At 44.8% G+C, this 20,916-nt stretch overlaps 1 protein-coding gene across 5 annotated transcripts in view; it reads right to left on the bottom strand.

Moving 5' to 3' along the window:
* Window positions 1-20,916, bottom strand: part of mtcl3a (MTCL family member 3a) — a 110,839-nt gene that overhangs the window by 29,004 nt on the left and 60,919 nt on the right. For 2 of the 5 annotated variants that reach the window (XM_070885268.1, XM_070885269.1), the window contains 2 exons: window positions 14,984-15,137; window positions 10,261-10,389 (listed from right to left, as the gene is read on the bottom strand). In XM_070885268.1, the coding sequence (XP_070741369.1) occupies window positions 10,261-10,308 (48 nt within the window). In that variant the 5' untranslated portion in view covers window positions 10,309-10,389; window positions 14,984-15,137. Of the gene's footprint in view, window positions 1-8,967; window positions 9,611-10,260; window positions 10,454-14,983; window positions 15,138-20,916 lie in introns of those variants that run through there. The other 3 variants (XM_070885266.1, XM_070885267.1, XM_070885271.1) reach the window with 2 other exon arrangements.

Raw genomic sequence — 20,916 nt, 5'->3', positions numbered from 1 at the left:
AGGTTCATGGCCGCTGAAAATTGGCGAAGTGCTGCCCGAGGGAAAAAAAAAATCGCAATGAGGGCTGAAAACTTTTACTCCAGTGCTAACTTACTGTGTAACGCCCACCTGGTGGCATTAGGGCAGGCCTGGAAGTCAAAATTCCCATCCTGAAGTTCCAGCTTCTAACAGCCTCAGGGAGCGAGGCTATGGTGTACGCAAGGAAATGTGGGCAATTAAAAGGGCCATGAATTAAAGGGGCAATGTGTTAAAAACATTTAAAATGCAGTTTTCAGCCCTTATTGCCTTTTTTTAAAAATTTGCATTAAAAAGTCCCAAATGGGAGTCTTCAGCACCTAGAGCTGAATTCCCTTCCGAACCTCAAAAAAAATGGGTAAGTGCTCAGCACCAACGCAAATGGCTCAGCAAGCCAGGGAAAGAGCGGCCAGGGTCTCGCACGCAGCACTCCAGTTTTGTGCAGGGGTCGACACTGCAAGAGAGGTCCTCTACTCACAGGGACCAGGAGGCTCTCCAGAAAGAAGGATGTGGGAACAGCAGTGTCACCTCCATTACCTGGCTCCAGTGCCCAAAGAAGCTTCATGACCTCAGACTACTGGTCACGGTTAGTGAATGCATCTTCAAAAGCCGTCCCCTACCAACTGAATCACTAGCCTCACACACTGCTCAAGCATGACTCTCGCTCTCTCCCCCCCCCCCCATCACTCACCTACCAACATGTGTTCCAATCTCCCATTCTCGGCCTCACCTCACCCCCCTTGGAAGTGATGGTGCAGGCCATTCTTGGCAGTAGCATGGCTGAGCCCTTGGCCAGCAGCTGGGCAGAAAGGATATAAAACACTGGTATCCTCATATGTTATCCTCCTTCTGGCATGCAGCTCTTGTTTTCCCAGCCACCCCTCACCACAACTCCAACCTGTGCCTTACTCATTTCACACACCCAAGAAATGCATCCTGCCCAGCCAGTAGTTGGTCAAGGAGAGGAGAGTGAAAAAGAAAAACAGGAAATACCTTCACTTGATTGGACACTCCCAGTCACCAGCTCCTCTAGGTTGACCAACAAGGCCATTTGCAGTGTCCCCCACTGAAAGTCAGCAGCCTTCCACCAGCCATGCTGCAGCCACTGGGATAGCACTGAGTGACATCAGTAAGATAGGCAAAGACACACACTAGACAGTCACTAAGGAAATGCATAAAAGTGATGAGTTGATTTCTTGATTTCATATTGGAAGTATAGATGTATAATGTTGGATTAGAAAGTTTGCTTTGTGGTTATTTTTATTTCAGCATTATAGCCAAGAGAACGCTATGATGGTCAGTAGCAGAGGGAAGGTGAGGTGTGGCACTAATGTTGAAAGGGGAATTGGGGTTGGGGTCACTGGTACTACAGGCGAGCGTGGGGAAGCCTATAAAGGCCCAACGTCGGCGGGAGGTGGCAGTCAGAGCAGCATCGGTGAGGCGAGCGTGAGGAGGCCTATAAAGGCCTACTGGTGCAGCTACAGCGGGGAGAGAAGGCAAAAAAGTAGCAAGAAATTGAAAGGTGAGGGGGTAAGTGATTGTTAAGTAGCTTTTCGTTTTCTTTTCGACATCAGTAGGTAACCTTTAGTATTGTTGTTGCCAAATTAAGTTTATCGAAAGATTAAGTCATGGCAGGAGAGCTCGGCAGGATTGCTACCAGTGCCACGTGCTAGTCAGAGTTGGAATCGCAGGATAGCTCAGATGAATACGTGGCTTCAGGAGTGGTGCAGAAGGGAGGGATTCAAATTCCTGGGGCATTGGAACCAGTTCTGGGGGAGGTGGGACCAGTATAAACCGGACGGTCTGCACCTTGGCAGGACCGGAACCAATGTCCGAGCGGGAGTGTTTGCTAGTGCTGTTTGGGAGGAGTTAAACTAATATGGCAGGGGGATGGGAACCTATGCAGAGAGACAGAGGGAAATAAAATGGAGTCAGAAGCAAAAGATAGAAAGGAGAATAGTAAAAGTGGAGGGCATAGAAACCCAAGGCAAAAAACAAAAAAGGCCACATTACAGCAAAATTCTAAAGGGGCAAAATGTGTTAAAAAAGGCAAGCCTGAAGGCTCTGTGCCCCAATGCGAGGAGTATTCGGAATAAAGTGGATGAATTAACTGCGCAGATAGCAGTTAACGGATACGATGTGATTGGCATCACGGAGACATGGCTCCAGGGTGACCAAGGCTGGGAACTCAACATCCAGGGGTATTCAGCATTTAGGAAGGATAGACAGAAAGGAAAAGGAGGCGGGGTGGCGTTGCTGGTTAAAGAGGAAATCAATGCAATTGTAAGGAAGGAAATTAGCTTGGATGATGTGGAATCGGTATGGGTGGAGCTGCGGAATTGCAAAGGGCAGAAAACGCTAGTGGGAGTTATGTACAGACTACCAAATAGTAGTAGTGAAGTTGGGGACAGCATCAAACAAGAAATAAGGGATGTGTGCAATAAAGGTACAGCAGTAATCATGGGCGACTTTAATCTGCATATTGATTGGGCTAACCTAACTGGTAGCAATGCGGTGGAGGAGGATTTCCTGGAGTGTATTAGGGATGGTTTTCTAGACCAATATGTCAAGGAACCAACCAGGGAGCTGGCCATCCTAGACTGGGTGATGTATAATGAGAAGGGACTAATTAGCAATCTTGTTGTGCAAGGCCCCTTGGGGAAGAGTGACCATAGTATGGTAGAATTCCTTATTAAGATGGAGAGTGACAAAGTTAATTCGGAAACTAGGGGTCTGAACTTAAGGGAAGGTAACTTCGACGGTATGAGGTGTGAATTGGCTAGAATAGACTGGCAAAGGATACTTAAAGGGTTGATGGTGGATAAGCTATGGCAAACATTTAAAAATCACATGAATGAACTTCAGCAATTGTACATCCCTGTCTGGAGTAAAAATAAAACTGGGAAGGTGGCTCAACCATGGCTAACAAGGAAAATTAAGGATAGTGTTAAATCCAAGGAAGAGGCATATACATTGGCTAGAAAAGCAACAAACCTGAGGACTGGGAGAAATTTAGAATTCAACAGGGGAGGACTAAGGGTTTAATTAAGAGGAGGAAAATAGAGTTTGAGAGGAAGCTTGCAGGGAACATAAAAACTGACTGCAAAAGCTTCTATAAATATGTGAAGAGAAAAAGATTAGTAAAGATAAACATAGGTCCCTTACAGTCAGATTCAGGTGAATTTATAATGGGGAACAAAGAAATGGCAGACCAATTGAACCAATACTTCGGTTCTGTCTTCACGAAGGAAGACACAAATGACCTTCCGGATGTACTAGGGGACCGAGGGTCTCGTGAGAAGGAGGAACTGAAGGATATCCTTATTAGGCGGGAAATTGTATTGGGGAAATTGATGGGATTGAAGGCCGATAAATCTCTGGGGCCTGATTGTCTGCATCCCAGAGTACTTAAGGAAGTGGCCCTAGAAATAGTGGATGCATTGGTGATCATTTTCCAACAGTCTATCGACACTGGATCAGTTCCTATGGACTGGAGGGTAGCCAATGTAACACCACTTTTTTTTTTAAAAGAAGGAAAAGAGAAAATTATAGATTGGTTAGCCTGACATCAGTAGTAGGAAAATGTTGGAATCAATCATTAAGGATGAGATAGCAGCGCATTTGGAAAGCAGTGACAGGATCGGACCAAGTCATCATGGATTTATGAAAGGGAAATCATGCTTGACGAATCTTCTGGAATTTTTTGAGGATGTAACTAGTAGAGTGGACAAGGGAGAACCAGTGGATGTGGTGTATTTGGACTTTCAAAAGGCTTTTGATAAGGTCCCGCACAAGAGATTGGTGTGCAAAATCAAAGCGCATGGTATTGGGAGTAATGTACTGGCGTGGATAGAGAACTGGTTGGCAGACAGGAAGCAGAGAGTCGGGATAAACGGGTCATTTTCAGAATGGCAGGCAGTGACTAGTGGAGTGCCGCAAGGCTCATGCTGGGACCCCAGCTCTTTACAATATACATTAACGATTTAGATGAAGGAAGAGAGTGGAATATCTCCAAGTTTGTGGATGACACTAAACTGCGTGACGGTGTGAGCGATGAGGAGGACGCTAAGAGGCTGCAGGGTGATTTGGACAGGTTAGGTGAGTGGGCAAATGCATGGCAGATGCAGTATAATGTGGATAAATGTGAGGTTATCCATTTTGGGGGCAAAAACATGAAGGCAGAATATTATCTGAATGGCGGCAGATTAGGAAAAGGGGAGGTGCAACGAGACCTGGGTGTCATGGTTCAGCAGTCACTGAAAGTGAGCATGTAGGTACAGCAGGCGGTAAAGAAGGCAAATGGTATGTTGGCCTTCATAGCTAGGGGATTTGAGTATAGGAGCAGGGAGGTCTTAATGCAGTTGTATAGGGCCTTAGTGAGGCCTCACCTGGAATATTGTGTTCAGTTTTGGTTTCCTACTCTTGCTATTGAGGGAGTGCAGCGAAGTTTCACCAGACTGATTCCAGGGATGGCTGGGCTATCATTTGAGGAGAGACTGGATCAACTGGGCCTTTATTCACTGGAGTTTAGAAGGATGAGAGGGGATGTCATAGAAACATATAAGATTCCGACGGGACTGGGCAAGTTAGACGCGGGAAGAATGTTCCCGATGTTGGGAAAGTCCAGAACCAGGCGACATAGTCTTAGGATAAGGGGTAGGCCATTTAGGACTGAGATGAGGAGAAACTTCTTCACTCAGAGGTTGTTAACCTATGGAATTCCCTGCCGCAGAGAGTTGTTGATGCCAGTTCGTTGGATATATTCAAGAGGGAGTTAGATATGGTCCTTACGGTTAAGGGGATCAAGGGGTATGGAGAGAAGGTAGGAAAGGGGTACTTAAGGAATGATCTGCCATGATCTTATTGAATGCCGGTGCAGGCTCGAAGGGCCAAATGGCTTACTCCTGCACCTATTTTCTATGTTTCTATGATTCCTTCCCAGATATCCCAGCAAGCATGGGTTTGTCTGGGTTGCATTCTTCCTTCTGCTTCCTGCTCTTCGGTTTCCTCCTCTTCCCTCTGGGAGCGAATGTTGTAAATCTGAAATGACAGCATAAAATGCTGGAAATACTCAGCACATCAGGCAGCATCTTGAGCTGAGACGTGAATTCTGTTTCTCTCCCCACAGATATTGCATGACTATCTGAGTATTTGCAGCATTTTCTGTCTTCTCAGAGGTAATGTACCAAAAATCCCTGGATTCTGGAGAGGTCCCAGTGGACTGGAAAACTGTAAATGTAACGCCCCTATCCTGCAGAAAGCAGGAACCTATAGACCAGTTAGCGTAGCACCTGTTATTGGAAAAATGCTGGAGTCCATCGTTAAGGAAGTAGTAGCAGGACTTTTAGAAAATCATAATGCAGTCAAGCAGAGTCAGCATGGTTTTATGAACGGGAAATCATGTTTGACAAATTTGCTCGAGTTCTTTAAGGATGTAACGAGCAGGGTGGATGAAGGGGAACCAGTAGATGTCATGTATTTGGATTTCTAGAAAGCACTTGATAAGTTGCCACATAAAAGGTTACTGCACAAGAGCTCAGGGTTGGGGGTAATATATTAGCATGGATAGAGGATTGACTAACTAACAGAAAGTAGAGTCAGGATAAATGGATCATTTACAGGTTGGCAAACTAACTACTGGGTGCCACAGGATTCAGTGCTGGGGCCTCAACTATTTACAATCTATATTAATGATTAGGATTTGGCACCGAGTGTAATGTAGCCAACTTTGCTGATGATACAAAGATAGGTGGGAAAGCAAGTTGTGAGGAGGACGCAAAGAATCTACAAAGGAATATAGATAGGCTAAGTGAGTGGGCAAAAATTTGGCAGATGAAGTATAATGTGGGAAAATGTGAGGTTATCCACTTTGTTAGGAAAAATAAAAAAGCAAATTATTATTTAAATTGGGGAGAGATTACAAAATGCAGTGGTACAGAGGGATCTGGATGTTTTTGTACACGAAACACAAAAAGTTAGTATGCAGGTACAGCACGTAATTAGGAAGGCAAATGGAATGTTGGCCTTTATTGCAAGGGGGATGGAATATAAAAGTAGGGAAGTCCTGCTACAACTGTAAAGGGTGTTGGTAAGACCACACCTGGAGTACTGTGTACAGTTCTGGTCTCGTTATTTAAGAAAGGAAATCCTTGCGCTGGAGGCAGTTCCGAGAAGGTTCACAAGGTTGATTCCTGAGATAGAGGGATTGTCATATGAAGAAAGATTGAGCAGGTTGGACCTATACTCATTAAAGTTTAGAAGACTTAGAGGTGATCTTATTGAAATGTATAAGATTCTGAGGGGGCTTGACAGGGTAGATACAGAGAGGATGTTTCCCCTCGTGGGGGAATCTAGAACTAGGGGGCATAATTTCAGAATAAGGGGTCGCCCATTTAAAATGGAAATGAGGAGGAATTTCTTCTCTCAGAGGATCGTGAATCTTTGGAATTCGCAACCTCAGAGAGCTGTGGAGGCTGGATCATTGAATGTATTTAAAGTGGAAATAGACAAATAGAAAGATAAGGGAGTGAAGGGTTATAGGGAGCGGGCGGGGAAGTGGAGTTGAGGCCAGGATCAGATCAGCCATGATCTTATTGAATGGCGGAGCAGGCTCGAGGGGCCAAATGGCCTACTCCTGCTCCTATTTCTTGTGTTCTTATGTTATCCGATACCTTGCAAGCAGCCAGCAGCACTCCCTACACCCATACATTTTTTTAACATCTATAATAGCAAGCCACTACTTCAGTAAAATCAAAAAAGCCCAGTCCAGAAGCTTAAAAGAGTGGTGGCCGGCCTCTTTTTTCCATTTTTGCCGGTAACGGGTGGAGTTAAGCCCCCAAATTTTTAGCCCATTGTTATTATTGACACTTTCACAGGAGTATAGGTCATAAACTATGAAAATATAAAGAAAAGAAAGACTTGCATTTATATAGCACCTTTCACGACCACCGGACATCTCAAAGCCAATGAATACACAATGTAGTCACTGTTGTAATGTGGGAAATATAGTTAACGTTGACATTCATGCAGTAGCCTATAGAATGTGGAAATGTAAATATTGGCACTTTCGCACAGTAAAAGGCTATTAACTGCAAATGCAGTTACTATTGGAAGGCGCACAGTAATAAATAATAGACTATGAAACTGTAATTACTAGGTGTCAACCCCCTCCATCATGAATGAACACATAATCTAGGCTGACACTTCAGTGCATTTCATTGAACCGAGGCCCAGTCTGTTCTCTCACATGGACATAAAATATCCCATGGCACTATTTCAAGAAGAGCAGGGCAGATTAACTAGTCATTTATTTCATTAACGTTTGTGCAACCTTGCTGTGTGCAAGTTGGCTGCTGTGTTTCCCTACATTATAACAGTAACTACACTCCAAAGTACTTAATTAACTGTGAAACACTTTGGGACATCCTGAGGTCGTGATATGCACTATATAAATGCAAGTATCTTTTTTCTTACTATTCAAAGTACTTTGATCGGCCACAGAAATATAATTACTGTTACCGCTTGCATTGCATAGTAAATAGACACCATATAAAATATTATTCATAGTTATTAACAACAAAATATCTTCGAAACAGTATTCAAAAGGCACCGTTCCAACAAAAATATCAAGGATTGGAAATTGCCCTTTGCCCCGATTGGGGGCGGTAACTTTTCAGGGCCGGGACTTCCTGCACCCAGCCTGGACAACCCGCGCCCGACGTGGAATTGGGCTGTTCGCCCCTCAAAGGAAGCGGTGCGCTGTCTCTGCCGCTCTGCTTTCTTTGAGGGGCGCTCCCTGGGCGGCAGCGCTACACGGATGCTTCGCATAGCACTGACGCGCTACAAAGCCTTTTCCCTTCAATTAAAGGGGAGGGCCGCTGTGCACTCTGCAGACCCTTTGGTGGCTACCACTGGGCCACCAGGGAGACGATTGCCGGGCCAGCAACTCGACATCCAAAATGGTGTGCCGGGCTGCACGATGGCAGTCCAGTCGACACGAGGGCCGCCATTGTCGGGCTGACGCAAGAGTCGGTCGAAAAATAAAAATGGCGGCCCGGGGCGCTAAAGTCCTCCCCTTTAAGAGCTTCCCTGGCGGCGGATATTCGCCAGCTTCCACCCACACAGCCCGCAGGGCAATTTCCCCCGTGGGGCGCAAAGGGGTCAGCACAGGGCAGTGAGGGGTCAGCGAACATGGCGATGATATCATCGCGGTTGCGTGCTGGCCCGGGACGCTAATCACAGGGCACGGCAATGCCGGGACAGCACCCTCCCAAACCTCCGGGGGCAATTTCCCCGGAAGTGTCAGCGCCCCCCCTCCTCCGGGCGAAAACACCAGTGTGCCCCTATAGTGCCCCCCGGAGGCTATAAAAAGGGGCAATTTCGGTCCCAAAATATCCACTTGGTATTTATTTGATGTTTAAAATTAATTATTTAATTACATTTTATTTTAGAAGTTACGGTCTGGTTCTGTTCATCAACGCATTGCTGCAATTTTAAGTACCATGACATTTTTGGACAAAGCGTTTTAGTGATTTAAAGGAAGCAGGAATATAGAACAGCTAAAAATTGTTAAAATGGGAATTTGCACCACTTGAATGAGAGAAACTGTTGATTATTTAACTTTGGCATCAAGTTTTGATGTTTATAAATTTCACATAAAGTACCATATTTGCTACTTTAAAAAAGGTAGAATGTATCAAAATGCCTCTTTCAAAAGGGGAAAATAGCTTATGTTACTGTAATTTGAGAACTCAACATGAACAAGCTGTAAAATATATTGGTCCCTTTATCCTCTTTACTGAATAACTACAACGTGAACTTTGTTTTAACACGAGCTGCCCTACGAATGATATGTTAGGAACAATAATGGAAGCCAACGTATGAAATGTTCCCCAAACGGCCTTAACCGTCACTTTCTCCTAGCAGGTGTAGCGACCAGAGTGAACTTTTTACTTGGATCTCGGCGACTTCCCTCAGTAACATCTCCTTTTCTTTCACCCACACTTCTTTGTCTTGTCGGTAGTGTTTCTTGACTTCCTCGAATTTCCTCCTGAGCCGGAAGAGCTGATACTGGAGCTCATATTTGTCAGGCTGGGTGCTGTAGGGGCTCACTGGCACGCTTCCTCCTTGTTTCAGATCCTCAAAGCCGGCTGAGGTTGGCATGTTTCTGAGCGGACTGCGGCTCCTCTCCCTACCTCTGCCCTTTTCTCGGGACTGTAACACGTACTCCCAGCCCGGCACCCCGCTCGCACAGCCTCCACCATAAGTCCCTGCACCATGTCCAACCACATTCCACATCTCGGGCAGGGAAAATACTTCTTTTTACCCCTCGTCCTTCGTCCAGGAGAGAAGTGAAGAGCCGCGTTATCTAAAATCAGCCATGGCTCCGTGGATCCTCGCCTCCCAGCGCTGCTGTGGGGCAGAGGCATCAGTTTCACTTGGTGTTCCCGCAGACGAGGTCACATCAGGCACAGCACACTGCCAAGATTTGGGTGCGTAAACCACACGATGTAGAAGTGCAGATTCTTTTTGTACTTATTTTTAGCGCAGTGTGTTTACCAGCACCGTTGATGTTTAGCGCCGTGGAAAGCTATTAATAAATTAAAGGCGCTATATAAATGCAAGTTATTGCTGTTTGGCTCAGATTGCGCACCCCCGCCCGCGCCAATCCGAAATAACGTCTCACAAAACTACAGATCTACTGCCCCAACATACAGGGTTCTAAATATAACTGATGATGCAAGGACATTACGTTTACAGCAGACTTTATTTTCATCTCTCAGAATGCCGAGTGCACTCTGCTCTCCAGCTGTTCCACACTTCAAAGCTTTTATCGCTTTCGACCTAATGACTGGTTGTTGTTGGAAAGTGTAAAAACGCCACTACCAAGTTGAAGGGCGTTTTTTCATAAAACAGCAATACAGCTGGATATATTCTGGATATTATTGAATGTCATAGCAGCTCTGACCCTTATTAACTGACATCACTGAGCAAAAACATGGGAGGAGAGATTTCCTATGCTAGATATATCGCGGTCTCACAAACGGGCTAGTATTGTGTTAGCTATAAACTCACAGAATAAATCTACCCCTCTTTGCACATCATTTTATAGGAAAATAATGGCATTTTGCAATCGATCCAGTCAAATTCTAAAAAACCAAACAGCAATATCAGTAGTTTGCTTTTGCATCAGGCCGTCTGTCAGTATCGCCGTTAAAAGCAAAATAGCTGCTCCGTGTTTCTCACCTGCCTGCTTCCTTGTATTAACACCGAGCCTCGCCCTTCTCTGAGCATTGTGAAGGTGCTGGTAAAGAGCTGAGAGGGGCAGTGGATGCGGAGGGATGACGCGCTTCAGAAATTTCTGTACTGCCCCTTCTGAGAAAGAAAGGGAAAGATACGTCAAGAACAAGATCATTGTTCAACTTATCTACAAGTCCAGAACAGCTAACTTCCCAGCAATTGGCCTGCGACGTAAAGCCAGGACACCTTCAAACCCATTTGTACAAGCCGAGGTCTATAACATTAAATGTGGCCCTTCCCCCTGTAAACAGCTTTGGTTCCCGGGTCGAGGCCACTTTTAGCATTACAGTGAGCATAGGGTTGACATGCAGCAACAAGAGCAAATAAATCAGGAGCCTATCGTGAGTGGCAAAAGCAACTCTAATGTCACATTCAGTTTAGGCTGTTAATCCCCGGGTCACATACAACACCCCAATAGCTCCATGCTTCAGATGCCCAGTGCAGACGTCATTTAAAATACAAACCCTTCATGCACAGAACCACCAGAATCGGATCATCAAGGCAAAAATAGGTCCAAGGACTTTTGCGGTGAAGGAAATCTACTAAAAGCCCTCCCGGTCGACTACGAATTGTTGAAAATTTAATTCCCAGTGTCGTCTCTTATCTATTCTGGATAAAGTTGATGTGATTATGGTTAACAAGAAACAACTGGCATTTCTACTTGGTACAAAACAGAAATCTATGCCTTACCTGCATATGTTTTTGTCATTGCTGGCCGTGTATGTCGCAAATATGTAAGCGGATGTTTACAAGTGAAGTACCACAACTTGGTAAGTATAGGGTAACACATTTTATATTAAATACATTTGGATCATCTAGAAGTTATGTTCCTGACGTTCTGTTTACTAACCAGACAGCCAGTTCGTAATGAATTTAATTGTTGAGTGTTATCAAACTGCTCTTATCCATTACATGTTTTAAGCAACAAAACAATGCTGAGTTACTCAAGTGACATAAGAACATAAGAAATAGGAGCAGGAGTAGGCCATTTGGACCCTCGAGCCTGCTCCGCCATTTAATAAGTTAATGGCTGATCTGATCTTGGGCTCAGCTCTACTTCTCTGCCTGTTCTCAAAAACCCTTCACTCCCTTATGGTTTAAAAATCTGTCCATCTCCACCTTAAATATAATCAATAACTCAGCCTCCACAGATCTCTGGGGCCGAGAATTCCGTAGATTTACGACCCTCTGAGAGAAGAAATTCCTCCTCATCTCAGTTTTAAATGGGCAACTCCTTCTTCTTAAACTATGCTCCCAGTTCTAGATTCCCTCATGAGTGGAAACATCCTCTCTGCATCAACCTTGTCGAGCCCCGTTAGTATCTTATGTTTTAATAAGATCACCTCTCATTCTTCTAAACTCCAATGAGTATAGGCCCAACCTGTTCAACCTTTCTTCATAAGTCAACCCCTTCATCTCTGGAATCAACCTCATGAACCATCTCTGAACTGTCTCCAATGAAAGTATACATAAGAACATAAGAAATAGGAAATGGAGTAAGCCATATGGCCCCTCGAGCCTGCTCTGCCATTCATTAAGATCATGGCTGATCTGATCATGGACTCAGCTCCACTTCCCCGCCCGCTCCCCATAACCCCTTATCGTTTAAGAAACTGTCTATTTCTGTCTTAAATTTATTCAATGTCCCAGCTTCCACAGCTCTCTAAGGCAGCGAATTCCACAGATTTACAACCCTCTGAGTGAAGAAATTTCTCCTCATCTCTGTTTTAAATGGGCGGCCCCTTATTCTAAGATCATGCCCTCTAGTTATAGTCTCGCCCATCAGTGGAAACATCCTCTCTGCATCCACCTTGTCAAGCCCCCTCATAATCTTATACGTTTCGATACAATCACCTCTCATTCTTCTGAATTCCAATGAGTCGAGGCCCAACCTACTCAACCTTTTCTCATAAGTCAACCCCCTCATCCCTGGAATCAATCTAGTGAACCTTCTCTGAACTGCCTCCAAAGCAAGTATATCCTTTTGTAAATATGGAAACCAAAACTGCACGCAGTATTCCAGGTGTGGCCTCACCAATACCTTAAATCTCTCCTTAAATAAGGACACCAAAACTGTATGTAGTACTCTAGGTGTGGTCTCACCTGTTATGTATTTAACCCATGGCAACCTGTATCACACCACCACCAGAGGACCTATCTGTTGGGAATCTCAAGGGATCCCAGCATCCCTTGGGAGCAGGACTCCCACGCGGTACCTGCACTTTGGAGTCTAATTAAAGGAGCTAAGGTCACACTTACTCATTGCTCACAGTACTCAGTTCATCCTTTATTACGAGCGTAGCATCACCCATACCCTGTACAGTTGTAGCAGGAATTCCCTGCTTTTATACTCCATCCTCCTTGCAATAAAGGCCAACATTCCATTTGCCTTCCTGATTACTTGCTATACCTACATACTAAGTTTTTATGTTTCATGCACAAGGACACCCAGGTCCCTCTGTACTGCAGCATTTTTCCCCACCAAAGTGCATAACCTCACTTTCCCACATTATAATTCATCTGTCAAATGTTTGCGCACTCTCTTAGCCTGTCTATATCCCTTTGCAGATTATTTGTGTCCGCCTCACTCCTCACTTTCTTTCCCACCCATCTTTGTATCATCAGCAAACTTGGCTACACAACATTCGGTCCCTTCATCCAAGTCATTAAAAAAATTGTAAATATTTGAGGCCCCAGCACCGATCCCTGTGGCACCCCACTAGTTATCGTTTGCCAACCGGAAAATTACCCATTTACCCTGATTCACTGTTTTCTGTTAGTTAGCCAATCCTCCATCCATGCTAATATATTACCCCCAAACCCATGAGCTCTTATCTTGTGCAGTAATCTTTTATGTGGCACCTTATCGAATGCCTTCTGAGAATCCAAATACACCACAGCCACTGGTTCACCCTTATGGGGTACTGAGGTTGCATGATCAGCCATGATCATATTGAATGGTGGTGCAGGCTCGAAAGGCCAAATGGCCTACTCCTGCACCTATTTTCTATGCACCCTGCTCGTTGCATCCTCAAAGAACTCTAGCAAATTTGTCAAACATGATTTCCCTTTCATAAAATCATGCTGACTCTGCTTGACTGCATTATGATTTTCCAAATGTCCTGCTACTGCTTCCTTAATAATGACTCCAGCATTTTCCCAATGACAGATGTTAGGCTAACTGGTCTATAGTTTCCTGCTTTGTGTCTCCTTCCTGTTTTTAAACATGGACATTACATTTGCAGTTTTCCAATCCACTGGGACCTCTCCAGAATCCAGGGTAGATTGCTACCACTATCTCTGCATCCACTTCTTTTAAGATCCTAGGATGCAGGCCATCCGGTCCTGGGGACTTGTCCACCTTTAGTTCCATTATTTTACTGAGTACTTTTTCTTTAGTAATAGTGACTGTTTTAAGTTCCCCCCTCCCTATAGCCCCTGGATTATCTATTATAGGGATGTTTTTAGTGTCTTCTACTGTGAAGACCAATGCAAAATATTTGTTCAAAGCCTCTACCATTTCCCTGTTCCCATAATTAATTCCCCAGTCTCATCCTCTGAGGGACCAACGTTTACTTTAGCTACCCTCTTCCTTGTTGTATACCTGTAGAAGCTCTTATTATCTGTTTTTATATTTATTGCTAGTAAGGTAGATTTTAATGTAGGGCTAACCTTTACATGGCACCATTCATCTGTCGCAAGATCATCCTGGTCTCATTTTTTAAATCTTTTTTACTTTCTTTACTCATTAGCAAGAGTTTTTTTCTGTGATTAATTGGAACTGGCAGGGTTAGTGTCCTCCCCCACTATCAATGTTAACAATTTCCTATTGAAATATGTGTAAAAAAGTAATAAAACAAAAATGCTGGAAACACTCAGCTGGATCTGTGGAAAGAGAAACAGCCGATGTTTCAGGTCGATGACCAGAACTGGAAGATGTCAGAGATAAACAGCTTTTAAGCAAGTACAGAGCAAGGGAAATGGATGTGTATGAGTGTGTGTGTGTGTGTGTGTGTGTGTGTGGGGGGGGGGGGGGGGGAGGAGAGAACAAAGGGTCTGTGATAGGATGGAGAACAAGAATGATTAATTAACAAAAGGGATGAAGTTGCAAGGCAATTTTAAATCTGAGATTGATAGTTTTTTGTTAACCAAAGGTATTAAGGAATATGGGCCAAAAGCAGGTATATGGAGTTAGATCACAGAGGAGTAGACCATTCAAGGGCTGAATGGCCTACTCTTGTTCCTATGTTCTTAGGTGATAATGGGACAAGTATAGAAACAGAAGCTGGGTGCAGAGGTGTAAATGGTTACAGCAGGATAGCAGAGGGCAGGGGAAAGCACGGAAAATCTGGCAAAGAGAAGGCTCCTGAGGCCCGCGACTTGGGCAGAGAAAGACAAGTAAACCCCAGGGGCTCCGCATCCTACTTCTGACTCCACCTTTAAAAGCTTCTGAAAACTGATCTTTTTGACCAAGTTTTTAATCACCTCTCAGAAATGTCTCGCCAGGATTCAGTGTCCATTCCTTTATCCTCTTTATTTTGTTTATTCATTCTCCCCCTTTATAAAGAACCACAGGGCTTTTTGGAGGCACTATATAAATGCAAGTTGGTGAATGAAATGTTGCTTGTTATCAGTAAGCACAAGTAAGGATTGTGATAGATATTCTCACCTGTTGATATTAATGACAAATCAACCATATAATTCTTGCACTTATCAAGCTGATAGATCTCCAAGCTGCACATCTTTTTACACTCACGGTCAAAATCAGGCAATCTTGGGTCAGGTAAAATATAAGTGGGATCCAGAGTAAAGCCTTGTTAATCCTGCTGGAACAATATGCATTCATTCAACATTGAATCATAGATCATGCGCTATTTTTGAATCTTTGAATCCTAAAACGTCTTCTTGAGACTATCAGTGTAGTACTAATTGGCACAGACGCGGGTATTTTTTCTGCTGTGGGCCTTTAAGACATGAGAGAGAGGAAACTTTTATGCAATCATCATGGGTTTCATTGGAACTCATTTCGTAATGTCAAAAAATAATGGTTTAACCCACGTAATCCAATTCACCACATCACTGATAAATAAACAAGTATTGAGAGGGACAAACACATGGGTAATGGGAAAGGGAAATTGAGAATAACAGTTTTTGTTGGGAAGGCAAAAAATATATAGGAGATAACCCAATTATGAAAAAATAACATAGGCATATTACCTGACCCTGCTTTCTGGCATATTTAATTGCCCTTGAAGTTACTCCAGATATGTTGAGTAAACACAACATATTTATTTTAAAATGAGTGGATTGCTAAACGTTTGTATATGGAGAATTTATGAGTTATAAACCAAACATCTGTAGGTCAATTGTGAAACTTTCATTCTGCAGGCTAGGAGGTCTCTGTAAACACCAATGAATAGTGGGCATTGAGGCTTTAAAAGGGCATCCATTTGATAGAATTATACTCACTGTGATGCAATATTTAAAACAGCAAATTGAAATGGACCACTATTATTTACACTGGGGCTGCCAAATTATAATGCTGAGTGACTAGTACTTTAATTAAACTGAGACCTGTGACAATCCAGGCTGAAAATAGTTCCATGTGCCAAAATGAGTGCAGCTATCCCATTTATCCTCAGTCCAAACTGTTGTTTGTTATGAATTACAAATCAGGTTTAACAAATGTAAAAAGTGTATAGTAGCGGAAATCAAAACAGCAGATTGTGATTGATTACAGAATTTCTGACTTACATTTCCTTAGGTACAAAAAAAATAAAAGCCCCAACACTTCACTAACATTCTTAGTAATAGTACACTTGGACCAGCATCCATAATGTACCTTGCATATGAATGTTGTTTACCAACACTGTCTCCAGCCTTTATTGCAATTAGCTAAAGGGAACTGAAGAACTGGAAGAAGGCCGTCACTATTCTAAAACTGTTAAAACATGATTTTGTGTTCTATCAGGTTCCAAACTCACAAAATGAAATTGCAGAAGTGTGTGCTAGCTATACTGGCTACATTGACGTATGTGCAAATTTGAAGTGCATGTGGAAAGAAGAAACAAAATTAATTACACAACATACAATTATTCCTTTGTGCAATAAATTTTAGGCTTTCAAGTTAGAACCCAAAACAAATGCGTTATACAATTATAGAATAATTATAGCACAGAAAGAGACCTTTTGGCCTGTTGAGCCCGTGCCGGCGCTCTCCAAGAGCTCTTCAGCAAGGCCCATGCTCCTGCTCTTTCCCCGTAGTCCTGCAATTTATTTTCCTTCAGATACTTATCCAATTCTCTATTGAAAGCCACGATTGAATCTGCCTCCACCAACCTTTCAGGCAGTGTATTCCAGATCCTAACCACTCGCTGCGTAAAAAAGCTTTTCTTCACGTCGCCTTTAGTTTTTTTGCCAATCACCTTAAATCTGTGTCCTCTGGTTCTCAACCCTCCCGCCAATGGGAACAGTTTCTCTCTATCTACTCTGACCAGACTCTTCATGATTTTGAACACCTCGATCAAATCCCATCCCCACCTTCTCTGCTCCAAGGAGAACAAGACCAACTTTTCCAGTCTATCCATCATCATAGACGGTCCCTTGGAGTCAAAGAAGACTTGCTTCCACTCTAAAAATGAGTTCTCAGGTAGCTGAACAGTCCAATACGAGAACCATAGTCCCTGTCACAGGTGGGACAGATAGTCGTTGAAGGAAAGGGTGGGTGGGATTGGTTTGCCGAACTCTCTTTCCGCTGGCTGTGCTTGGTTTCTGCATGCTCTCGACGATGAGACTCAAGGTGCTCAGCGCCCTCCCAGATGCACTTCCTCCACTTAGGGCGGTCTTTGGCCAGGGACTCCCAGGTGTTGGTGGGGATGTTGCACTTCATCAAGGAGGCTTTGAGGGTGTTCTTAAAATGTTTCCTCTACCCACCTTTGGCTCGTTTGCCCTAAAGGAATTCCGAGTAGAGCGCTTGCTTTGGGAGTCTTGTGTCAGGCATGTGAACAATGTGGCCTGCCCAGAGGAGCTGATCGAGTGTGGTCAGCGCTTCAATGCTGGTGACGTTGGCCCGGTCGAGGACGCTAATGTTGGTGCATCTGTCCTCCCAGGGGATTTGTAGGATCTTGCGGAGACATCGTTGGTGATATTTCTTCAGCGACTTGAGGTGTCTACTGTACATGTCCATATCTCTGAGCCAAACAGGAGGGCAGGTATTACTACAGCCCTGTAGACCATGAGCTTGGTGGCAAATTTGAGGGCCTGGTCTTTGAACACTCTTTTCCTCAGGCGGCCGATGGCTGCACTTGAAGCGATGTTGAATCTCGTCGTCATTGTCTGCCCTTGTTGACATGGGAAATGGTCCACGTTGTCCAGGGCCGCGCCATGGATCTTGATGACTGGGGGGCAGTGCTATGCGGCGGGGACAAGTTGGTGGAGGACCTTTGTCTTACGGATGTTTAGTGTAAGGCCCATACTTTCGTACGCCTCAGTGAATATGTTGACTATGACTTGGAGTTCAGCCTCTGTATGTCATCATCATCATCATTATAGGCAGTCCCTCGGAATCGAGGAAGATTTGTTTCCACTCTTAAAATGAGTTCTTAGGTGGCTGAAACAGTTCAATACGAGAACCAAAGACTCTGTCACAGGTGGGACAGATAGTCATTGAGGGAAGGGGTGGGTGGGGCAGGTTTGCTGCATGCTTTTTCCGCTGCCTGCGCTTGATTTCTGCATGCTCTTGGCGATAAGACACGAGGTGCTCAGTGCCCTCCCGGATGCACTTCCTCCACTTAGGGCGGTCTTTGGCAGGGACTCCCAGGTGTCCGTGGAGATGTCACACTTTATCAGGGAAGCTTTGAGGGCGCCTTTATAACGTTTCCGCTGCCCTCCTTTGGCTTGTTTGCCGTGAAGGAGTTCCGAGAAGAGCACTTGCTTTGGGAGTCTAGTGTCTGGCATGAGCACTATGTGGCCTGCCCAGAGGAGCTGATCAAGTGTGGTCAGTGCTTCAAAGCTGGGGATGTTGGCCCGGTCGAGGACGCTAATGTTGGTGCATCTGTCCTCCCAGGGGATTTGTAGGATCTTGCAGAGGCATCGTTGGTGGTATTTCTCCAGCAATTTGAGGTGTCTACTGTACATGGTCCATGTCTATGAGCCATACAGGAGGGCGGCTATTACTACAGCCCTGTAGACCATGAGCTTCGTGGCAGTTTTGAGGGCCTGGTCTTCAAACACTCTTTTCCTCAGGCGGCCAAAGGCAGCACTGGCGCACTGGAGGTGATGTTGGATTTCGTCGTCAATGCCTGTTCTTACTGATAGGAGGCTTCCGAGATATGGGAAGTGTTTCACATTGTCCAGGGCCATGCTGTGGATCTTGATGACTGGGGGGCAGTGCTGTGCGGCGAGGACAGGTTGGTGGAGGGCCTTTGTCTTATGGATATTTAGCATAAGGCCCATGCTTTCATACGCCTCAGTAAATACGTCGACTATGTCCTGGAGTTCAGACTCTGTATGTGCATAGACGCAGGCGTCGTCCGTGTACTGTAGCTCGATGACAGAGGTTGGGGTGGTCTTGGACTTGGCCTAGAGACGGCGAAGGTTGAACAGGTTCCCACTGGTTCTGTAGTTTAGTTCCACTCCAGCGGGGAGCTTGTTGACTGTGAGGTGGAGCATGGCGGCGAGAAAGATTGAGAAGAGGGTTGGGCGATGACGCAGCCCTGCTTGACCCCGGTCCGGACGTGGATTGGGTCTGTGTTGGATCCGTTGGTAAGTATCATGACCTGCATGTTGCTGTGGAGCAGGTGGAGGATGGTGACAAACGTTTGCAGGCATCCGAAATAGAGGAGGACATTCCATAGACCCTCACGGTTGACAGTATCAAAAACCTTTGTAAGATCAAAGAAGGCCATGTACAAGGGTTGGTGCTGTTCCCTGCATTTTTCTTGCTGCTGTCACAATGTAAAAATCATGTCCATTGTACCCCGTAGGGGACGAAATCCGCACTGTGAATCTGGTAGGAGCTCCTCAGCCACGGGGAGAAGACGGTTGAGGAGGACTCTAGCGACGACTTATCCAGTAGCTGATAACAGGGAGATTCCTCTGCAGTCAGAGCTGTCCCCTTTTTTAAAGATGGTCACGATCACTGCATCTCTGAGATCTCCCAGCATGCTCTCCTCCCTCCAGATGATAGAGATGATGTGATGCATTCGCGCCAACAGTGCCTTTCCGCCAGACTTCAGTGCCTCAGCAGGATTCCATCCGCTCCCGTAGCCTTGTTGTTCTTAAGCTGTCTTATGGCTTTTTCTACCTCGTGCAGGGCTGGGGTTTTACTGAGGTGGAGTCGAGGACACTCGAGTCAAAGGCAGAGTCTCAGCTGAGGAGATCTTCGAAGTGCTTCTTTCAGCGAGCCCTGACTGCCTCTGTGTCCTTGATGAGTGTTTCCCTGTTCTTGACCAGCAGTGGGGTGAGGTCTTGGGTGTTTGGCCATAGGTGGCCTTGACTGCGGTGAAGAATCCTCGCACATCATGGCTGTCGGCCAGCTGCTGTATCTCCTGTGACTTCTCCATCCACCATCTGTTCTTTAGGTCCTGAGTTTTTTGTTGGACCTTGGCCTTAAGCCGTCTGTAATGCTGCCTTGCTGCTCCCTTGTTGTTTAAGTCTCAGAAATGCCCTGCGGTTACGATCTGTTAGCTCTTGGATCTCCTGATCTAGCCACGTAACTGAAGTCTCTCAACCCTGGAATATTCTTGGAATTCTTTTCTGCACCCTCTCTAAGGCCTTCACATCCTTCCTAAAGTGTGGTGTTCAGAATTTGATACAATATTCCAGTTGAGGTTGGACCAGTGTTTTATAAAGGTTCATCATAACTTCCTTGCTTTTGTACTCTATGCCTCTATTTATGATGGCCAGGATACCTTTTATGCTAATTGAACCACTTTCTCAACCTGCCTGCCATCTTCAACGATTTGTGCACATATACCCCCAGGTGTCTCTGTTCATGCACCCGCTTTAGAATTGTACCCTTTAGTTTATATTGCCTCGCTTCGTTCTTCCTGCCAAAATGTATCACTTCCCAATTTGCTGCATTAAATTTAATTTGCCACATTCTGCCCATTCCAACAGCCTGTCCATGTCCTCTTCAAGTTGCCAAATCATTTACCTAGATAGTTGGAGGTTCACTTACGGGAATGACTGGTGATGCTGAACCTAAGAAATTACCTACTGTACAAACCCAAAAATGTAAGACTATCTTTACCTTTCCGCTCCTTAAAATGGCTTGGGAATATGGTTCCCAGAACAGCAGTAGACATCCTGGGCTTTACAAAATGGGCCATTTTTCATCCCTGACACTGGATAGTAAATGATGGTGGGTAATTCTATTGTGGAGATATCATAGTTAAGCTTGATCTTATCTCATTTGGTGCCCACATCTACACACTTCCAGCAAGGGTCACTGGATAGTGATTAGAAGCTTTAAATATGGGTAATCTTTTGCAACTCCCATGCCAGAGACATTGAGGCCAAGAGCATCATTAACTATAACTCTTACTTCAGCACATACCAGGCAGAAAACATGGGACCTCCTTAGATTATGTAACTCAGTAC

Source organism: Pristiophorus japonicus, chromosome 7 (assembly GCF_044704955.1).
Source record: "Pristiophorus japonicus isolate sPriJap1 chromosome 7, sPriJap1.hap1, whole genome shotgun sequence".
NCBI classification, from domain to species: Eukaryota; Metazoa; Chordata; class Chondrichthyes; family Pristiophoridae; genus Pristiophorus; species Pristiophorus japonicus.
The sequence above is the reverse complement of the archived record's forward strand: the minus strand, read 5'-3'. Positions and strand labels throughout refer to the sequence as shown.